Raw genomic sequence first — 22098 nt, forward strand, 5'->3', positions numbered from 1 at the left:
CCCCTTCGCCCCAAGGGAAGACACCACTCAGCTGGAGCTCACTGGGGAAACCTGAGGCAACTTGAATTTAGCCAGAAGAGAGGCTGACGGAGGTCCTAGGGCTCAGGGCAGGAGCGTGCCCAGCTGGGTCCCTGGCTGGCTGGAGGGCCTTCGTCCTCTGCCCGCCCCACTAGCATGGCAGTATTAGCACTTGAGAAGTCACCAGAACACGAGCCAGGATGCTTTGACGCGCTTCTGAAACGCTGCCCGTTACGATATTGAGACCAGTGTTGAGGATGTGGGCGCCGGGGCTTGGCTCCCACTGTGGGAGTGGGAAATAGAGTCCAGGGCTGTCCTGGTCACCCCATCGCAGAGATCCCAGAGCGTCCCGAGGAACCCTTCCTGCCGCCTGTGTCTGCCAGAGAGCGGCTGTTTCCCTCATTGTCTCCCCTTGGCTGGGGCACGACGGCTTTGACAAAGGAAGCCATCGATTGGCTGCAGTTCAAGCCCCATTACCCTTTGTTAAAATTACTACTTTGTGGTTTTTTTAAACCAAAAGATGCACACTGGATCCTGGCCATACTGAGTAATTAGACTTCGAAACCCATTTTACAAATACAGCCTCTTCACAGGGTGGGGGCAGGGGGACCCCGGACGCGGAGGCTCCTGCCCACGTGGGCTTTGGTTTCTCTGTCCCAGCAGCAAAGACTCCTCGCCTACCCTGGCCTCCAAGGTGGACCAGCTGGAAGGCATGCTGAAGATGCTGCGCGAGGACCTGAAGAAGGTAAAGCCCACAGCCCCAGAGCCAGAAGGCCTTCCTGCACACGTACAGAGAAGCCCTCCGCCCGGCCCTTTGGCGGAAGCCACTGCAGCTTCGTCACCGTTCTCGCCTGACACTCCAGACAGCCCTTATTAACAAAGACTTGAAAATGCACGCTAACGTAGTCACGTCCCAAGCGAATCCTACAGCGGGTCGTCTTAACCCTGTCTCTTGGGCTTGGGGCATCTTAGCGCCCGGCCCTAAGCTGGTGTCCAGGTGTTGGGAGCACAGGGTCAGAGCCGGGCCAGGGGGGCACAGGGCTTGGGGCATCTTAGCGCCCGGCCCTAAGCTGGTGTCCAGGTGTTGGGAGCACAGGGTCAGAGCCGGGCCGGGGGGGCCAGGGCTTGGGGCATCTTAGCGCCCGGCCCTAAGCTGGTGTCCAGGTGTTGGGAGCACAGGGTCAGAGCCGGGCCAGGGGGGCACAGGGCTTGGGGCATCTTAGCGCCCGGCCCTAAGCTGGTGTCCAGGTGTTGGGAGCACAGGGTCAGAGCCGGGTCGGGGGGGCCAGGGCTTGGGGCATCTTAGCGCCCGGCCCTAAGCTGGTGTCCAGGTGTTGGGAGCACAGGGTCAGAGCCGGGCCAGGGGGGCACAGGGCTTGGGGCATCTTAGCGCCCGGCCCCAGGTGGGGTGTCCAGGTGTTGGGGGCACAGGGTCAGAGCCGGGCCAGGGGGGCACAGGGCTTGGGGCATCTTAGCACCTGGCCCCAAGCTGGGTGTCCAGGTGTTGGGGGCACAGGGTCAGAGCCGGGCCAGGGGGCACAGGGCTTGGGGCGTCTTAGCGCCCGGCCCCAGGTGGGGTGTCCAGGTGTTGGGGACTCAGCCTTGGGGCGTCTTCGTGCCCGGCCCCAGGCGGGGTGTCCAGGTGATGGGGGTGCAGCCCTCAGTGTGTCTCCCCTGTGCTCTGCTCTCCAGGAGAAAGAAGACAAAGCCCAGCTGCAGGCAGAGGTGCAGCACCTGCGCGAGGACAACCTGAGGCTGCAGGAGGAGTCCCAGAGCGCCTCGGACAAGCTGAAGAAGTTCACAGAATGGGTCTTCAACACCATCGACATGAGCTAGGGCAGGCCCGGGAGGCGAGGCAGGGCAAGCCCCTCAGAGCGCTGCCCCGCCCCTGCCTCGCCCCCTCCGGCCTGCACAACCAACCGCAGCAGATCAGCAGTCCTCACCTGCCTTTTGTAGAAAAGAAAAAACAAAAAAAATTTTAAAGAGTAAAATAAAAGTTTAACTGCTAAAATGTGAATGTTTTTATTTTTTTGCACACTATCTTTACCTGTTATGTATTTAAAGAGAAACTGGGCCGAGGCCCGGGGCCCCCTGGCCCATCTGCCTATCTCCACCGCTTCCTTATCTACTTCAGGTGACCCCAGCTTTCCCCGTTTCCCCGACAGATGTCACTGCTCCTAGGACAAGGCAGGGTGTCCTTGTCTTCTCACCGGGGGAGTGAGGAAGGGTACTCGCTTACCTCCTTTCCTAACATGTCTGGCGAGGAAGGTGCCAAGAGAGCACCCTCCGCCCGGAGTGGCTCGTGCACCTGCCCCCCAGGCCACAGCAGACTCCGGCCTCCTGGAAGCGCTGGTCGGGAAAGCCCCAGGCGCCTTCCCTGGCCTGCGCTGACGGCACCTGCTGCCCCGGCCTCTCCCCTGGGCAGGGTCCCAGAGCTGCCCTCACAGCTGGGTCTCGTCTCTGGCTGAAGGGAGCAGCACCTCATTGGAATCAAGTCCCAACAGTTCACTTCCCCCAGAGTGAAACCTTATACCTGTGTTCATTTTCGGCCAAAAGCGTATATTGTTTTTGTTTGAAATGTTTCGAGATAAAAATGTGGCACAATAGTATTTTTTAGCCTGCTCAAAATGACTTCCTAAATTACTAAATCTTCCTCTCCAAATCAAGGCGTCACTGGTATTTGTAACTAGGAAAAAACCTAGCGGTGACGGGGCAGTTGTGAGTGCGCCTGCTTGCCTGTTAAGCAACGGCTGCTCACCAAGTGGCCTCTTGACAAGCTGCGCGGGGCCTGTGGGACCCCAGCACGGTCTCATCCGCGCCCTCTTGTGGTCATCCCGAGGATTCTGCCACAGGAATCCCTGGAGGCCGTGCTGATTCTCCCAGCCAGGGACACAGGCTGCTTTGGGTCCTCACAGCTGTGGCGCGCAGACAGAGGGCCAGAAGAGACCCCTGGTTTCTCGCCCTCATACTTGTCACTCAGCTGCCGCCTCTGCCTCTCCGGTGGCCACCCTGGTCTGGGGGGTTCAGGCACCAGCTGGCTCCTCTCCAGGAAACGCAGGAGGATTCCCTCCTCCCCCGCCCCTTCCCCACCACCAGGTTTTTATGCTACAGTTTCATTCATGATTGTGATTTTCCCATGGGATTTTTTTTTTTTTTTTGGTGACATTTCTATCATGGAAATAGGAAGATTTCGGAATGCTTTGTAAAGATTAACCGTCTGTCTCTTTCTCTGATTTGTATGAAGGAGATTGTACATTGCCTGATACCTATTTGTAAATGAGAAACACTGCTAACATCCAAGCATTCTGAAGTCTGGCTTACCTTTCTGAGTTTAGTTTTCATTTTGTTTTACCTTTTGTTCGGGGACTTGGGGCAAGCTATTTATTAGAGTTTTGCAACAGAATTCTTGTTTGAAGCCTCTAAAGACTACTTGTAAAATTCAGACAATAAAATTGATTTTAAACGCTCTTTTAAAATGCATTGGTCTTATTTCGTGAAGCATCCTTTGAAACACCACTCAGTCCCTTTGGCCCTCCTTGCAGCCCAGGGTTTTCGTCAAGTCCATGAACACCAGATAACTGTCTGTGCCTTTCAGACCCAGAAGAAGCCCTTTTGCCCTCTGTCTGCCCGTCCGCAGAGAAGCCCTGGTTGCAGTCTCTGCTTCTGAGCTCACACTCACAGAGCGCCTCGCAGTTACTTCCCTCTTGGCCGCCCCCGTGTGGGCTTCCAGTAAGGACACCGATTCCTGGACCACCGAATGCACCACCCTCTCCCCACCAGCTCTCGGTGTCAGATGTCAGGCGCCCCAGGAGTACAAATGCCTGCTAACAGTCAACTGTGCAGAATATAATTAGAGAAGTTAATTTACTCAGGGAAAAAAAATCAGTGCAGCCGTTTTTAAAACTCCAACCTGGGGACTGCACTGTGGCATAGTGGGTGAGGCTGCTGCCTGCAGTGCCGGCATCCCATATGGGCACTGGTTCTAGTCTCAGCTGCTCCACTTCCCATCCAGCTCTCTGCTGTGGCCTAGGAAAGCAGTAAAAGATGGCCCAAGTGCTTGGGCCCCTGCCCCCAGGTGGGAGACCCAGAGGAAGCTCCTGGCTCCTGGCTTTGAATGGGCCCAGCTCTGGCCATGATGGCCATTTGAGGAGTGAACCAGCGGATGGCAGACTTCTGTCTCCTTTCTCTGCACCTTTGCCTCTGCCTCTCTAACATTGCCTTTGAAATGAATAAAAAAAAAAAAAAAAAAAAAAAAAAACCTCTACCACAGCACTGTTCCTCTCCAGTAGTGCAGCTAATTGAGAGCCAGCAATATTTTCTTCCTTTTATTCGCTCCAGCAGTTCTACAAATTCTAGAATGACAAGACCAGAATGAGACTGGATGCCTCAAGATATTCAAAGACGACAAACAGGTCTGTTAGACTGATTGTATTTTTTTAAGTGTTATTTAAAGAGTTACACAGATGTGTTTCTGTGTGGGTGCAAACTGTTGAAATCTTAATATACACTAAATTGATCTGTATATAAAGATAATTGAAAGTGAATCATGATGTGAATGGGATGGAAGAGGGAGAGGGAGATGGGAGGGTTGCGGGTGGGAGGGGAAGTTATGGGGGAGGGGGAAGCTACTGTAATCCAAAAGCTGTACTTTGGAAATTTATATTTACTAAATAAAAGTTAAAAAGTAAAAAAAAAAAGTTACACAGAAAAAAGGAGAGGCAGAGAGAGATCGGTCTTCCATCCACTGCTTCACTCCCCAGATGGCCGCAACGGCCCGAGCTGCACCGATCAGGAGCCAGGACCTTCTTCCAGGTCTCCCACATGGGTGCAGGGGCCCAAGGACTTGGGCCATCTTCTACTGCTTTCCCAGGCCATAGCAGAGAGCTGGATCGGAAGTAGAGTAGCCGGGACTAGAACTGGCACCCATATGGGATGCAGGCACTGCAGGTAGCAGCCCTACCTGCTTGCCACAGCACCGGCACCACAGACTGTCCTGATTTGGAGGGTCTTTTATAATTATTGTTGCTATTGGTTTGGGAGTTCCTGGGGGAAGAGCCATTGGCTTGGCTTGATGGAGGATCTTCACCCGGGTGCTGACTGCAGAGGCCAACTGCTTGTGCTACACACCTGCTGCGGGTGCAACCTGAATTGGGTCACTGCCGCCTTAGATTCCGATAAAGGTGATGGCTCAAGGGCAAAGGAAACGGGCCCAGCAGCCTGGGCAGTTTTCCTCCAATTGTAGGGCAAAGACCTGAACCCAGATCCCGATCTCGCAGCGCAGTGGTCCAGCAACTATCCAGAACCACTTCCCAGTATGAACGAAAAGTGTACACCTTGTTCAAGCCCAGAGAACCAGTAAACACCGGGCGGGCATGTTCACCAAGAACTGGGTGGTTTGAAAGCGCGATACCTCGGCTGACCTTGCATGTGCGCTTCCCACGTAAGAATGTTGAAACGATGGATCCGTGCCTAGGAGTCATGCTGTGGTGACAAGAACATGTGACTTAGGCTGGGCTCAGATTCCACCCATCTGTGTCCTTGGGCAAATGACCTAATCTGACCACGATTGCATCATCTGGTCAACGGCAGCAGCCCCTTGTTCGAGGTACTAAAGGTGCCTGGGTGTCAGGCCAGGAAATCAAAAGCTGCACACTCAAAAAAAGATGTTTTCCTGTGTGGCCCAAGGTCTTTTTGTTTGTTTTCCAGGAGAGAGTCCTGACTCACAGCAGAATGGGATGGGACAGGCAGAGGGAATTCCTCTGCTTGGCTTAGTATCAGTTGGGTGCGTTTAACCCTGGTATCTTAGCACGGCCCTTCTCAATCTTGAGCTCAGGTCAGGATCCCAAGGAGAGTTTGGTACACCTCCAATCCTTGGCTACAACCCCGGAGCTGCGATTCCAGGCCTTGCACTTGCTACAAGTTCCCAGGTAACCTGGGCCTCCCTTTGGAAGTGGGGTTTGGAGGACGGGGTTAACAGGAGGGCGACCACAAACAGCAGCAGCAAGGGGAACAGGTGCAGGGACCTCCTGCGTGTCCACACCACTGTAGGGGCCTGCTGCGCACCCTGCACACCCTGCAGGGGATCGGCTTCAATGGTAGCAACAGTTCAGCCGCCTGCAAAGTAGACTCGAAACTCCCTTTTCGGCTTCACTTGCAGATTTCAGATCTCTTCGTTGCCCCATGGGGCTGGGATGCCGTCACCATTAACTATAGGAGAAGACATCTTGAGGTCGGGTCTGGTCTTGAGGGGTTTATTCTGGTTTTTGCTTTGTTTTCATTTTTACAGGAAACCCTGGCCCTGTGCAAAAAGTAACTCCGTCCCCCCGAGACAGACTGGAGCCCACTTTGTCGTCATCTGAACTCCTGAGAGAACACGGTGGCCGTCCTGTCACTGATGAAGAGGACCTGGAGCAGGTGAACCAGCCGGAGACCTGCACGCGCTAAGCACACACCGCAGCCCCGGCTTCAGCAGGATTCCTGACCCTCGGGTCCTCGGCAGTAAGGAGGCGGCAGCAGCTCAGACCCCTCGTCGCGGGCCTTGCAGGGTACAGGCCACCTTCTCCCCTGCCCTGGTGCCAGGGATTGACGCAGAGGGTGCTGGGCAAACAGATGCACACCTTTCGGGGCTCTGCAACAGCTCACAGCAGTCTCCAGGAACCTAGCAGACTATCACTTCCACACCGGCCCAGTCCATTACTGCACTTCAGTGTCCCGGCTGCACGGTAGCTCATTTTCTTTGCTATTACCCAGAGTAAAGAAGAAAGGGGGTGGGGGCAGCGCGGAGGCGTAGCAGGTAAATCCGCCGCCTGCAGCCAGCATCCCATGTGGGTGCTGGTTCAAGTCCCAGCTGCTCTACTTCCCATCCAGCTCTCTGCTTTGGCCTGGGAAAGCAGTAGAAGATGTGCTTGGGCCCCTGCACCTGCGTGGGAGACCAGGGGAGGCTCCTGGCTTTGGATCGGCGCAGCTCTGGCCATTGTGGCCATTGCCATTTAGGGAGTGACCAGCAGATGGAAGACTTCTCTCTTCCTCTGCCTCTCTGTAACTCTGCCTTTCAAATAAAACATATTTAAATAAAATAAAATGGCAGAACTCATCCCATGTTTAAAAAAAAGAACAACCAGCAGCAGCAGCAAAGGGAAGAAAGCAAGGGTTCCCCGAGCAGAGAGCTACACCGGCGGGTTCCTTCTCCTCTGCTGCCGCGGCCCCTTCCTTGCGCTCTGCCTGCCCTGCCTGCGCCTGCCCTGCCTGCGCCCTCCCTCAGGTCGAACTTCTTCCATCCATCTCTGCACCCGAGTCGTCACGCTGGGGGCCCGGGAGATCTCGCCTCCCTTCCCCTCATCACAGGCTCGTTGCTCCGTCTCTCAGCTGCCTTCCATTACTTTCCCTAAATGAGTGCGGCTCGCTGCGCTGTTCAAACGGCACCTCTGCAGGCACAGCGCCGCCTTCGGGCGCACGGCCCTTTGTACCCCGCAGTCCCCACCCCTTGCAACCCCTTTTCAACCAGAGAATGAATCTCCCAGACAAAACGTCCTGAGCTCTGGGTGCCTTGCTCCCTGTCCACGGACACATGCTTCCCTCCCGGGGTCTCACGACACATTGCACAGGGGCAATTTCCAGGCCTTAACCCAAGGGCTTCGTTCTTTTAAATGGGCTGCTTGCCCCCACACCTGTTAGATCCAGCAGCTCATCCCTGAATCATGAGTTCATCCAGCCACATCTCTCCCAGGCATTTCTGTAACTCGGCATTTAAGGGAAGCTTCATGCTGTGGCCACCTGCCAATCAACGCCAGCTCCCTGTGTGCCAGAAGTGTAATGGCTTGGAAGGGTACGGTTCTGCACTCCAACACCACTGCCTCCACCCTGCCTTGAGCTCTCTGCACACATTTAGGGAACCCAGTAAGTAGACATTAGAAAGGGGTGTCCTGTAGCTCCCATCATCCGACCCAAGGAAGCCATTTCCTTCCCCCAAACACCCCCCCCAACACACACACACACACACACGTGTGCACACACACACAGTGACCGGTGTTCCTGGGAGTGAAAGATCTTCAGTGTTCTTGAGAAGGGAGATCTGTTCGGATTCAAACAGCAAGCTCTAAGTTTCTAGTAAAGCAGCCTGGGGGTGGTGGATCAGGCGCTTGTCTGAGGGCAAGGTGGGAGTCTACTCTTGAGAAAATACTCTTACGGGTATTTTAAAGCAGTCCTTCGAAGCTTAAACATTGCTCTGCAACAAGTAGGTGCAGCAGACTGAGTGCTGCAGCCCAGCCGGTGTAGACACAGCGAGTTAAGCAGGCTCTGCCAGGAAGCCACGTCCCTGAAACACATTAGCTTCTGCAGCAGGACACCAGCAAGGTGGGGTGTGAGGGTGTCAGCAAAGGTTCCCAAGTCCAGAGGAGATGGCTGGGGCAGGCCCTCACTGCTCAGGGCACTTAAGTATCTGACAAACAGTGTGTGCTCAGCCTTGATGGCTGCTGTCCTCGTGAAGTTTCCCCTTGACAGCAGGGACTCCGTTTTGGTGCACCCGAGACTCCACCTTGAGGAAGCACACACCTCCCCACCCCCACCACCATGATTCTGGTCTCAAACTACCATCTCAAGCACTCAGACAACAGCAGTCCCCTCCATCGCACCTGGCAAAGCACAGAAACCCCCCAGCATGGTCGCTCAGGCGTGGAAGCGGATAGGCTGCACCTGGGTTCATAAGCTTGTAATTCGTCTTTGTCTACATGATCTAGGCCAATACCTGGATTTACGTCAAGATTGATTAAAATTGTTAAGATTGTAACTAGTATTGTTAAGATTATAATTGATATTAGTTTTACACAGGCTTTAGGTCAGCTTGACCCTAGTAACCATGCGTTTCCCCTCCCGATTTTGTGGTTTCTGCCTTTATAAGCCCTGTTGCTTTGGGCTTCGGGGTCAAGAGTTCTTTAAGGCATGAGCCCACTCTCCACCGCCGGCAACAAAGGACCATCAAATTGTATCAGTGTGTGGTGCGCCTCTGCACTCGCTCAGGCACAGCGGCAGGACCCAGGTTACGTGGCGCCGACTTCCTGCGCTCGGTGCTGACCGAGTGGTCTCCGAGCTTGCAATGAGGCGGCCCAGGAGCCCCTCTGCAAAGACACCACTCTCTGCTCTTAGGAGCCCCGGCTGGGAGTCGGCCAAGACCAGGGGGGAGCTTCCAGGCTCACAGCTCCACGGCCCAGGCCAGGAGTGCCCTCCTCCCACGCCACTGCCACGAGGCCACCCCCTGCATTTGGGCACACCCGGCGCCGAGGGACCCCTGGTTGGACTTCAACTCTTAACTCCCCCTTTTCCTCCGGGAAAACCCACTTCCCTTTCCCTCTTCGCCACTTGGCCCAGTCCCCGTCACTTCAGATTGCACAGGGCTCTCTTCCACGGCAATGACCATGACCACACCGGACAAGCTCCACTCCTCCCAACACCATTTCCTCCCTGGGGTAAAACATCCGACCTCTCAACTTCTCCCCGGATGTCATGACGTCCAGCCCCCCTCCCCCCACACATAATCACATACAACACAGATGATGCACACCAGCAAGTCCTCGCAAGTCCTCGCTGCCAACACCCCCACTTTACAGAGCAAGACGCCGAGCCCGAGAAACGACAGGAGGCTGGTCTGCAGTCACACAGCTGTCCAGGGTGGAGCTGGGATTCAGACCAGGCCCCCGGCCCCTGAAGCAGCGAGGAACCAGTACTTCCTCCATCTCAGCGGTGCCCACCTGTGAGTCTGCACAGCCAGGCCGCACGGGACCTTGCCCAAGGCACCCCAACCGCTGCACAGTTGGTTCCAACAGGGCCAGGGGATAGGGACGGTGACTCAGTGTCCCTGAAGGGAGGGGGCCACTTCTGGGGGCTCTTGGAAAAAGGGACCTCCAGAGTGAGTTCATTTTTTTTTCAATTTTTGACCATTTTCAGAATACAGTGTCATCACCCAAGGTCCAAAATCATTTCAACAACACATTAAATATAATTGGATGTTAAAGATCGGTCTGTCAACACAATGCCTGTGACGCCACATTTGCCCGTGGCGCTCTCTTGAAAAGCCACCCTCATGCCTTAGCGGCCACCAAGGCCTCAGCTCTGCCTCCCGGACTGTGAGCGGTGCGGAGCCCACACAGTATGGGCGCACAGTCAACAGCTGTGAGGGCCTCAGGGGGGCCGGCTCAACCTTGACCCAGTGCTGAGCGTGATCACTCCGAGTGAGGTGCAGCAGCGGCCACACGCGCAGGGGCCTTCTCCGCTAGGTGCCAGCCAAGTTGGACCATAGGTCTGGGCAGGAAAGACCGGACGTCCCGCCTCCTAACACAGGAGATGTGCTCCCCGCGGGGGAGCCATTCAGAGAGACACCTTCCCGTCCGGTCCTGGGCCAGGGCGGCTCTGAGCTGCCCGAGCAGTGGTTCTCAGAATTACTGCATCGGCACCACCTGGAGAGGTTACTTCAATTCTCATTGAACTCCAGGCTTAGAAACGACAGGGCATAAAGAGTTGATGGAGCTTAAGCTGCTGCCTGCAACACCGACATCCTCTTTGAGCACTGGTTCAAGTCCCAGCTGCTCCACTTCCAATCCAGCTCCCTGCTAATGCACCTGGGAAAGCAGCGGAAAATGGCCCAAATGCCTGGGTCCCTGTCCCCAACATGGAGAGACCCGGATGGAGTTCCAAGCTCCTGGCTTCAGCCTGGCCCAGACCAGGGCCCTTGCAAGTCAATTGGAGAGTGACCCAGTAGATGGAAGATCTTTGTCTCTCCGTCATTCTCCATTAACAAACCTTTTCTTAAAAAGTTGATGGGAAATGGAATTTAAAGATAATACAGAGCTCTATCAACTTTTTAATTTAAAGGCAGAGTGATGGGGGAGAGAGACAGAAAGGGAGCTATTCCATCTGCTGGTTCGTCCTCAAATGGCTGCAACCCCCGGCAGAAGCCAGGTGCCTGGTGCTCCATCCAGGTCTCCCACGTGGGTGGCAGGGGCCCCTGTACTTGGGCCATGCTCTGCTGCTTGCCCGGGTGCTTCAGCAGGGAGCTGCATCAGAAGCAGAGCAGCTGGGACTTGAATCAGGGCTCCCATCTGGGACGCCAGCATCGCAAGTGGTGGCTTAACCTGCACCACGGTGCCCGCCCTTGTCCATCAGCTTTTTAAAGGCCCCTTGGAGGCCCCAGCTGGAGCATCTTACAAGTAGCTCTCGTGTTTATGGCCTGGGTGGCCATGAAACTGCTCTTTCAGAAACTCTGCCCGTGGCTTTCCAAGCCCTGGGCCAGCTCTTCTGAGCCAGGGAGCAGCAGATTGTGCCTAGGTGTGAGACGGGAAGGTGTTCCCGGGTTTGAGACGCCTGGACGCTCTGCCGCTCTGACCCCACCCTCCCAAGACAAGGGCCGGTGGTTCTCAGCCTTGCCACACCAGGTTTTCCTTTTTGTAACCACGAAGCCTTGCTTAGCCCATGCCAGTTACAGCCTTTGCTTCAAAGCCAGCTTCCCAATAACCTCTATGAGCCACCTCCCTCTACAGGACCAACCGCAACATCAAGTTCACAGTGGGGCCTGAGAGCAGCTCTAACAATCCCCCTGCTGGGTCTGTATCACGACTCCAAAGCTGCTCGCTACTTTCAGTGATCAGAAAGACTTCCAGGTTGATACCCCTAGGTTTGCCTGTCAGGGAACCACACCCCATGGCCCTGCACACAGGAGCAAAACAAGCACAGATCCCAAGTGCAAACCCCAGCAAAAGTCCACAACCCCCACCCCCAACCCCCACCCCCACCCCTGACTGCCAGCCGAGTGCTGCTTCCTGTCTGAAGCCCCGCCTCCAGCCAGCATTCTGGGTACCAACGGCCACCAAAAAGTCAGGACTTAAACAGCCGGTGATTACATACCGCTCCGTGGGCCAGGAACCCAGGCAGGGCTCCGCTGGGCGATCTCTTGCTCCGTGGGGCACGGACTGGAGTGGTTCCGCGGTCCCGAGCTGCCAGCGGGGCTGGTTTGGGGTCCACAGTGGTGCACTCACAACCCCGAGCACCTTGAAGGGGACGGTGGGAGGCTGGGGCCTTCTCCCTCCCCATGGGGTCTCCAAGTCTCTCCATGGGCCCTTCCTAACAGCCACTGGATTCTCAGCTCGGTGCAGACAGCTCCAAATGCGCCAAGTGGAAGCGGCTCATCTGCTTAAAGACTCGGCCCAGAAACGTCAGAGCGTCCCCTCCTCACACACTGTCCAGAGGCAAGGGAAGGTGACCCAGGCCCGTCGGCTCAGGGAGAGGCTTGCTGGAGAATCCGCGCAGCCCCTCGCCTCTCCCAGACTCGGAGATATCCAGGCAGGATCTGGATGGCCGGAGCTTCCGCTGGGGCGGTAACAAGCAGTCGGACACTCACTTCCCCTGGGTGCAGTCACCCCGCTCCTCCCATCATCACGGGGCTGAGGCCTCCATGGGCTTCTGCATGGGTCAGGGAGGCCCGTGTGCGCCTCGCACCTCCCCGGGAGGGCCCCGTGCCTGTGGCTCGCCGGGTGCTGGACTCTTCCCTGTGCCTTTGCTCAAGGCGTGGGCCGGCTGTCCTGCTTTGCCACCAGAAGACAGCAGTGGAGGAAGAGGACGTCCATGTTCAGCCCGGCCCCTGTGTCACCCAGACCCAGAATCTCAACCCAGAAACTCCTTGGAAAAGGCTGAAGATTGTTGGAGGTCTTGGGAGGGCCTGGTGCGACGGGATCCCCAGGCTGCCCTGGTCCAGCCGTGGCTAAGGACCGAAGAAGAGCCAGCTACACCTTCAGCCCATTCCAAGAATGCAAGGTTTGCTCTGTAGCTTGGGCAGCCCCTTAGGACCTCCCCAAGAGGGGCAGTGAGGAGGTAGCTGGTGGGAGGTGGGAGGTGGGAGGTGCGAGTCCCAGTCCCAGCTGGTGCAGCCAGCGGGAAGTAGCGGCCAAAGCTCCTGGGGCCACTTCCTCTGCTGCCCGGCCACAGGGAAGATCTGTGTCAGACACCAGGTGTGTGGAGCCAGGCCGCCCTCTCCCTGTGGCCGGCAGGTACTGGGAGCAGCCCTGAATCCATCCCTCCAGGCTGGGTGTGAGCGCTGTGCGGGAGGCCTCTGGGCTTAATCCTCTGATGTCTCCCGGCTGGGCTCAGATCCTTAACTTGCCGGGAAACTGACTGCGAGGGGGAACAGGAAGTGACTCAAGAAAAGCCTTCAGCCTGGTGTCCGCGCAGGGGCCAGCCTTCCCCCTCCCCCCAGCACTCGAATGCCTCTCAGTCCGCCCGCCCTGTCCCGCCGCTCGCTGCTTCCACAGCGCCTGTGACGGCTGGAGGGCAAGGTTGACCACTGTCCCAGGCTAAGGACAGCTGCCCGTGTCCACCTGCAGTGTGTCCCCCCTCTCCCCTTTGGCTGGCTGCTCTGCAGAGCGGTGATGCGAGGGGTCCCCGTGGGGGACGCAGAGAGGCGCCAAGGACAGACTGTTCTACCTCCAAGGCAGGAACAACAAAATCCTTATGGCCTCCCTGGAGGCAAAGGGATCTTGGTATGAAGACTCTGCGTTGGCCGGCGCCGCGGCTCACTAGGCTAATCCTCCGCCTAGCGGCGCCGGCACACCGGGTTCTAGTCCCGGTCGGGGTGCCGGATTCTGTCCCGGTTGCCCCTCTTCCAGGCCAGCCCTCTGCTGTGGCCCGGGAGTGCAGTGGAGGATGGCCCAGGTGCTTGGGCCCTGCACCCCATGGGAGACCAGGAAAAGCACCTGGCTCCTGGCTCCTGCCATCGGATCGGTGCGGTGCGCCGGCCGCAGTGCGCCGGCCGCGGCGGCCATTGGAGGGTGAACCAACGGCAAAGGAAGACCTTTCTCTCTGTCTCTCTCTCTCACTGTCCACTCTGCCTGTCAAAAAAAAAAAAAAAAAAAAAAAAAAAAAAAGACTCTGCGTGGATTTCAGAACTGTTTTCCAGCGTAGCAAATTTACCTTCCCATTTTATCTTTTCCACAAGCGTCTAAACAAATCATTGACTCGAGAGGCAGAGAGCTAGCTCTTCCACGCCATGGTTCACACCCCTAAAATGCTCAGAACAGCCGGAGCACGGCCGGGAGCCCCCAGGGCTCCACCCTGGTCTCACACATGACTGGCAGGGACCCGACCACTGATCCGTCGTTTGCTGCCTGCCTGGGTGTGCATTAGAAACCGGAATTGGAGCAGAGCTGGAGTTTGAACCCAGGCATTCCGATACGGACGTGGGGCGCCCAAACAGCAGCCTAGCTACCACCCCCAACGCCCAGCCCTGCATGAACTTTCTGAAGTATCCCTGAACTTGCAATCAGTCTAGCTGGGCTGCCAAGTGTACAGAAGCATCACGTGTGCAGTATCAGACCCTGAATATTCATAAATATTCATGAAGCCAAAACTGCACTCTGGGGGGAGGGCAGGTCGAAGTGTCGGAAGCAGCGCTGACGTGGTTTCTGGCACTGTGCTGGGCACGCCATGTCAACGACCCTCACGCGGGATAACCCAGGAGCACCAGGTTCCCTGTTTTATGTCTGGGAAGGGCTAAGGAGACGCCAACTCATTCCACTGGGCTTGAACTCAGCTCTGTTGTGGAATCCAGGACCAAGGAGGCCCCCAGCCCCTTGGGCCTGACCCCACCCTCAGGAGCCCCCAAGGAAAGCCTTCAACCCTTTGGAGGTGGCTGCCTTCCCCCCGCATCCGTGGGCTCCCAGCTGCTGGCCACCTTGGTTGTGCCTGCCTGGGTCCAGGGTGGCCCAAGTGGCCGCTGCTCCGGGTCCAGAGGCGGGGACCCTCACAACACAGCCCCACATGGCCACCGTGTTTCTATGCGCTGCCCCCCCCAATGTGAGCTCAGAGGAGACCCCGATGCCGGAGACGTTTCCACGAGTTGCAGGACAGTCCTTCTCCTGTCCACAGGGGCGGTGGGCAGAAGACCGGACACTGATCCCGGGCAGATTTCATCTCTCCACATGGGACGCCTTGGGAGGTTTCCACAATGGCAGCTCAGTCATTTAGCAGAGGGGCTCCCCCTCCAAATGTGTCACATGACAATGCAGTTCATGGGCCGGCACTGTGGCTCCGGGGGTTGAGCCGCCACCTGCTATGCTGACATCCCATGTGGGCGTTGGTTCGAGTCCTGGCTGCACCGCTTCCAATCCAGCTCTCTGCTACTGTACTTGGAAAAGCAGTAGAAGATGACACAAGTGTTTGGGTCCCTGCATCCACGTGGGAGAGCTGGATGGAGTTCTAGGCTCCAGGCTTCAACCCGGCTCAGTTTTGGATGTTGCGGCCTCATGAGGAGTGAACCAGTGGATGGAAGTGCATTTTCTCTCTCTCTCTCTCTCTCTCTCTCTCTCTCTCTGTCACTCTGCCTTTCAAATAAATAAAACCTTTCTTTAAAAAATGTGATTCATGTTCCCCAGGAAGGACACACGGGCACAGATTGGCTGGGGTTGAGGACATGCACCACACAGGCCACCCAGGCTGGGATCCGACATCCTTAACAGGGCCCCCTGCTGAGCCCCGTCCAGCCAGTGAGGAGTCCTTCAGCCCTGGGCTGCTTGTGCCTGGGCTGGATAAAGGCAGAGGCTGACAAACACCATCAGCTGGGATCCCTCCGCCCCCACAGCAGCAGATGGGTAGTTTTCCGGCTCAGTCTCCTGGAACCCGGGTGAAAGCTGAGGGGCTGTGACTGGGACGCCACAGAGGACCAAGAAGGGACCTTGAACAGCGACCAGAGAACCCGCGTGAAGGACGTGGGACAGCGGGAGCACTTCCTAACCCTGGTCAAACCAAACACTTATCGTGGGTGCAACAAGGCTGCGAACCCATGGTAGCTCCTTCATGATACGCATTGTCCATGACCTTTTTGAAATGCTCTCCTGTGTTGGTGCTGAGTTCAAGACATGCACAGCACCTGCCCCAGGACAGCCATGGAGACCAGGCTGGCAGGAGGTGCAAAGAATTAGGCTCCACGGCAGGAGATGCAAGAAACCGGCCCAGGCCGAGGTGCAGCTCAGGAGCAAAGCGAGGCAGCCTCTGCCTCCTGCTGCCGCTTTTACGATTTATTTATTTACTTTGAAAGCCAGAGTTTCAGAGAGGGAGACAGGGTTGGGGGTGTTGTTAGAGAGCATGAGCACCTCCATCCACTGGTTCACTCCCCAGATGGCCACCACGGCCAGAGCTGGGCTGATCCGAAGCCAGGAGCCAGGCGCTTCCTCCGGGTCCCCCACGTGGGTGCAGGGGCCCAAGGACTTGGGCCATCCTCCACTGCTTTCCCAGGCCATAGCAGAGAGCTGGATCGGAAGTGGAGCAGCCGGGACTCGAACTGGCGCCCATATGGGATGCCGGCACTGCAGGCGGCGGCCTTACCCGCTACGCCACAGCGTGGCCCCTGCCCCCTGCCGCTTGAGTCATTTCCGCCTCGGTTCTGGTTCACTGCTCTGATCCAGGCCAGGCCCTTCTGGGAACTGCAGCCTGAAGCATGCAGGTGCCTTGCTTTAAGAACTACTTTCGAGCCTAGAAGCCGTCCACACCCTGCATTATGGTGTCTGGGTTCAGCTCCCGGCAGCTCTGGCTCCTGCCACGGGGCGGGGCCGCAGTGATGGCCCAGCGGAGTTCCTGCCACTCACACAGGAGGCCCGGAGGTAGTGCCCAGCTGTTGCAGGCGTTTGGGTGTGTTCTTTGACTCTCGCAAAAAAAGCACATTTAAAACAATCAGGTATTATCAGAGAGTGGCTGAGGGGCCATTTGCTTCATTTGCACAAGGAGCTTGGGAATGAGGACTCAGCGCCTCCCACACCTCCCACATCTCCTACAACTGTGCACACCTCACACACCTGTGCACCTCCCACACCTGCACACCTCCCACACCTCTGTGCACCTCCCACACCTCTGCACCTCCCACTCCTCTGCACACCTGTGCACACCTCCCACACCTCTGCACACCTCCCACTCCTGTGCACACCTCCCACACCTGTGTACACCTCCCACACCTCTGTACACCTCCCACACCTGTGCACACCTCTGTACACCTCCCACTCCTGTGTGCACCTCCCACTCCTGTGTGCACCTCCCACACCTCCCACACCTCTGCACCTCCCACTCCTCTGCACACCTGTGCACACCTCCCACACCTCTGTACACCTCCCACTCCTGTGCGCACCTCCCACACCTCTGTACACCTCCCACACCTCTGTACACCTCCCACTCCTGTGCACACCTCCCACTCCTGTGCACACCTCCTACTCCTGTGCACACCTCCCACACCTCTGTACACCTCCCACACCTCTGTACACCTCCCACTCCTGTGCACACCTCCCACTCCTGTGCACACCTCCCACAACTGTGCACACCTCCCACACCTCTGTACACCTCCCACACCTCTGTACACCTCCCACTCCTGTGCACACCTCCCACTCCTGTGCGCACCTCCCACACCTGTGCACACCTCCCACTCCTGTGCGCACCTCCCACTCCTGTGCGCACTTTCTCGGACGAACCCTTCAGAGCCGGCCAGAGGGTGAAGTCCCTCTGATAAACCCAGCAGTGAGGGACAGAAGCGCGGGGCGCGGACCCAGGCTCTCAAGGAAACGCAGCATACCCTCGAGGTTCGCTCTGCCCCTCACAGGCGTTCGCCAAGGAAAACCGGGCCCAGGGGCCGGCACCGCCCTCCGGGAGCCCCGCGCAGCTCCAACAGCAGGCAGCTGGCGCCCTCTGCCGTCCGCGCCCGGACTTGCCGCCGGGGACGGCAGGCCCCGCTCGCGGCGGCTGCTCGCGGCTGGACTTGGAGTACAGAGCCCTCAAAGCCAGAGGAATCCGCCCGAGTGCTGGCGTGAGCTGGAGGGCCATTCCGAGGGAAGAGGGCGCTCAGCTGATGGTCCGCGTTTTCTCTGCCCAGAGCCTCTTAGGCAAAACGTCCGTTGCAGCTCAGGGGACAGCACCGGGACTGGGCCACCGGCTCCTCCAACAGGGAACCGTCTACACCCCCCAACCCCGGGCGGCACGGTGCCTACAGGCAAAAGCACCAGTGGCGTTGACCCTAAAAGTGACTTCCATGGGGCCGGTGTTGTGGCACAGCGGTTTAAGGCACTGCCTGCCATGCCAGTCACAGTGCAGGTTCGAGTCCCAGCTGCTCTGCTTCTGATCCAGCTCCCTGCTAATGCACCTGGGAAGGCAGCAGGATATGGCCTAGTACTGGGGCACCCACATGGGAGACCCAGACGGCGCTCCTGGCTCCTGGCTCTGGCCTGTCCCAGCCCCGGCTGTTGTGGCCATTTGGGGAGTGAACTAGCGGATGGAAGAATTCTCTCTCTCTCTCTCTCTCTGTAACTCTGCCTTTCAAATGCATAAAAATAAAATTTTTTAAACAGTAAGATCCGGAAGAGTCGAGGGCTGTCAGATAAGTGGGTCTCCTGTCTACCCCTCCCCAGGCTGGAGCTCTCCTCCCTGGGGGGAGGGAAACATTGCCACGTGGTTGCTGAGTTCATAGAAGAAAACGGGTGTAAGAGGCATTACTTATTAGGATGCCTCCCTAGGCCATATGGAAGCCCTGGGGTCTGGCAGGGAGGCCAGGTGTGCCTGGCCAGCAGGTGTTCTGGAGCACTATCCCTTCCTGCAACCAAACGACCCTTCACCCCCAGGCAGGAGAGGCACCCTTGTGCCATGGTGTGTGTGTGGGGGGGACCCCGGTGCCTGCATCACCTGACACTCAGCTACAGCCCCTCCTCGGCCCCACTCTGTGTCCTCAAGACCAAAGGGGAGCACCAGGGCTCCTGGAAGGTGTGTAGGGGTCCAGCAGCTGCCGGCAAGGGGCTCAGCCAGGCTCTGGGAGCTGAGTAGGAAGAATGCCTAGGGTGGAGGAAACAAATTAATTTTTTTTTGACAGGCAGAGTTAGACAGAGAGAGAGGGAGACAGAGAGAAAGGTCTTCCTTCCGTTGGTTCACCCCCCAAATGGCCGCTACAGCCGGCACGCTGCGCAGATCCGAAGCCAGGAGCCAGGTGCTTCTCCTGGTCTCCCATGCAGGTGCAGGGCCCAAGCACTTGGGCCATCCTCCACTGCACTCCCGGGCCACAGCAGAGAGCTGGACTGGAAGAGGAGCAACCGGGACAGAACCGGAGCCCCAACTGGGATTAGAACCCAGGGTGCCAGTGCCGTAGGCAGAAAATTAGCCTGGTGAGCCATGGCGCCGGCCAACAAATTAATTTTTAAAAATTTATTTGAAAGGCAGATTGACAGAGAGGGACAGACAGACAGTGATCTTCCATTTGCTGGTTTGCTCCCCAAATGACAACAATGCCCAGAGCTGGGCCAATCCGAAGCCAAGAGCCAGGAGCCAGGAGCTTCTTCCAGGTCTCCTATGTGGGTGCAGGGGCCCAAGCTCTTGGGCCATTCTCTACTGCTTTCCCAGGCTCATTGGCAGGGAGCTGGATATGAAGTGGAGCAGCCGAGACTCGAAGCAGTGCCCACATGGGCTATTTAACCTGCTCCACCACAATGCTGGCCCCTACATAGATTTTAACAACCAGAAACACTATGAATGGGCAAGTTTACTTATCAACAAGCACTCATGTCATTATTAAAACTGACAAGGGAAGACGGGATGAACAGCCGACAGTCAAGCCATCCAGAAACAGATGCTAGCTGACAGCGCGACACCCACGGACATCCATGGATCCCCACAGAATTTCCTAGAAACGATTTTGAAGTCTGATGCTAACATAGCCAAGATGTGCAATCTGGGCAAAAATGTTAAAAGTAGGCCTTCGGGGGCCAGCACTATGGTGTAGCAGGTAAAACAGCCACCTACGGTGCCAACATCCCATGTGGGTGCCTGTTCGAGTCCCCGCTGCTCCACTTCCCATCCGGCACCCTGCTATGGCCTGGGAAAGCAGTGGAAGATGGCCCAAGTCCTTGGGCCCCTGCACCCATGTGGGAGACCAAGAAAATCCTGGCTCCTGGCTTCGGATCAGCTCAGCTGCGGCTGTTGTGGCCAACTGGGGAGTGAACCAGCGGATGGAAAACCTCTCTCTCTCTCTACCTCTCTTTCTCTCTCACTCTCTCTCTCTCTCTCTGTAACTTTCTCTTTAAAAAAAAAAGTAGGCCCTCTCTGGGATGGAACTCACAATGAGTTGGTGAATGATGGAGTGGGAGCGGAGAGGCAGGTCTTCAGGCAGCTCTTGAGCCACTGGTTGGGATGCTGTGTCCCAGGTCCAGAGTGCCTGGGTTCAAATCCTGGCTCCGCTCCAGAATCCAGCTTGCTAGTGCACACCTGGGCAGCAGCCGTAATGGCTCAGGTAGCTGCATCCCTGCCGACCACTTGAGATTCCTGCATTGAATTTCTAGCTCCTGGCTTTGGCCTGGCCCAGCCCAACCTGTCACAAGGATTTGGGGAGTAAACCAGCAGATGGGAGCTCTCTCTCTGCCTCTGTGTACTTCCATATAAATCAAATAAATAAAATCTCTTTAAAAATGAAAAGAAACCCTGCATATATCCAAAGGAACTAGACTGTACTAAGAACAAAGGTTATGCTAAAATAACCGTCACATTAAATGAGGAACTTCAAAATGCTCACGGAAAAATGGAATGAAAAGCTAAGATTACTTTGCTGCAAAAAAGATCTAATAAAACCCATGCGGAGTCTATCATAATGTGTTTTCTATGAATTGTTCCAAGACCATTCATAGATAGTTTAACTAGAAAACAACAGGAAGTTGAAATTGTGTATTTAATTGGCTTTACAAATATTATAAACATTTTTTTGTTTCAAGATAAGAACTAAAAAAAAAAAATCTTGGGGCCAGTGCTGTGGTGTAGTAGGTTAAGCCTCTGTGACACCAGCATCCCATATGGGCACTAGTTCGAGTCCTGGCTGCTCCACTTCCAATCCAGCTCCCTGCTAATGGCCTGGGAAAGGCAGTGAAAGAGGGCCCAGGTGTCTGGGCCCCTGCACCCACATGAGAGACCCGGATGAAACTCCTGGCTGCAGCCCTGGCCCTGCCCCAGCTGATGCTGTGATCTGGGGAGTGAACAGTGCATGGAAGAGCTCTCTCTCCTCTCTCTCTCTCTCTCCCTCCCTCCCTCCCTCTCCCTCTCTCTCTCCCCTTCCTTCTCTCTCCCCTTCTCTGTGTAACTCTGACTTTCAAATGAAATAAATAAATCTGAAACACAAAAACCCTCAGTGCTAGGAGTGGGTTTCAGGCAGAGGTTCCGCGCGAGGGCCTGGTAGGACATAGCTGAGTCTGGCACGGTGGACTGCGCCTTCGTCCTGCCAGCTATTTCAGGTGTAACGGCGAGGTCCGAGGGTACCATGGGTCAGCCTGTCTCAGGTAGAAAACCTCGGGAAATCCTGGGTGGGATCACAAGAGGCCGACAGGATTCCTGTGTGCGCAGGGGCCGTGCGGAGGGGCCTCTGGCCACGGAGAGACCCCAATCTCCCCTCCCTGACATGCTGCATTAGAGGATCTCATGCCGACGCTGCACACTTCTTGTGTGACCACGTGCAGGCTTTCAACATCTACTTGGATCTTCTACGAGACCCAGCGCTCTCCTGGGTCCAGGGCACCGGGCAAAGCAGCCTTCAGAGATTCAGGGACACGGAGTTTCCTGGTCCTTTAGTTTCTCGGGTTTCTCCTGGGACCTGAGCCATCCTCTTCACAGTTCTGGAAGGAAAATGAAAGCGCCAAGGAAAAAGCCCCCTGGACGTCCTGGGTGTTTCTCCGCCAGCACCCTCAGGGCCGGACAGCTCCACTGCTTCTCCGAAGCGTGCACGCGGCGGAAATGTCAGGGCTCTATTTTGTTAGATGTTCAACAGGAGTTTTGTTCCGAGACCAGTGACACTTGCAGAGCCGTCTCTGAGGTGGGGAACCGGGCGTGCGGTGTCCACGTTGCTTTCCTCAGTGTGCGGGTGGGCTGGCCAGGATGGGGACCCGAAGGCACCCTCACGTGGAGAGGCTCCTGCCGTCTCCTAGCAACTGGTTGCTAGTTTGAGGCATCAGGGTGCTGGAGCAGTGTGGAGCTTGGTACCCTGAGAAGGGGCAGGCATTCACTTTCCCCTGGTCAAGGAAGTCATTTTAATAAACATAAGCGCCC

At 56.5% G+C, this 22098-nt stretch overlaps 1 protein-coding gene and 1 long non-coding RNA gene across 36 annotated transcripts in view; both read left to right on the forward strand.

The window, feature by feature from the left end:
• SIPA1L1 (signal induced proliferation associated 1 like 1) overlaps nucleotides 1-3494 on the forward strand; it is a 437830-nt gene extending 434336 nt beyond the window's left edge. For 31 of the 35 annotated variants that reach the window (XM_089322259.1, XM_051826282.3, XM_089322258.1 and 28 more), the window contains 2 exons: nucleotides 679-763; nucleotides 1711-3494. In XM_089322259.1, coding sequence (XP_089178385.1) covers nucleotides 679-763; nucleotides 1711-1854 — 229 coding nt within the window. In that variant the 3' untranslated portion in view covers nucleotides 1855-3494. The remainder of the gene's footprint in view (nucleotides 1-678; nucleotides 764-1710) is intronic. The other 4 variants (XM_051826287.3, XM_051826289.3, XM_089322270.1 and 1 more) reach the window with 1 other exon arrangement.
• A 2088-nt stretch (nucleotides 3495-5582) lies between these two features.
• LOC127484642 (uncharacterized) lies at nucleotides 5583-7099 on the forward strand. The gene is made up of 2 exons (XR_007911768.3): nucleotides 5583-5945; nucleotides 6305-7099. It is a non-coding gene; the product is annotated as an uncharacterized LOC127484642 (long non-coding RNA).
• The last annotated feature ends 14999 nt before the right edge of the window (nucleotides 7100-22098 follow it).

The sequence above is a fragment of the Oryctolagus cuniculus genome, chromosome 20 (genome assembly GCF_051225735.1).
Source record: "Oryctolagus cuniculus isolate XC-2025 breed Fujian yellow rabbit chromosome 20, ASM5122573v1, whole genome shotgun sequence".
In the NCBI taxonomy this organism is placed as follows: Eukaryota; Metazoa; Chordata; class Mammalia; order Lagomorpha; family Leporidae; genus Oryctolagus; species Oryctolagus cuniculus.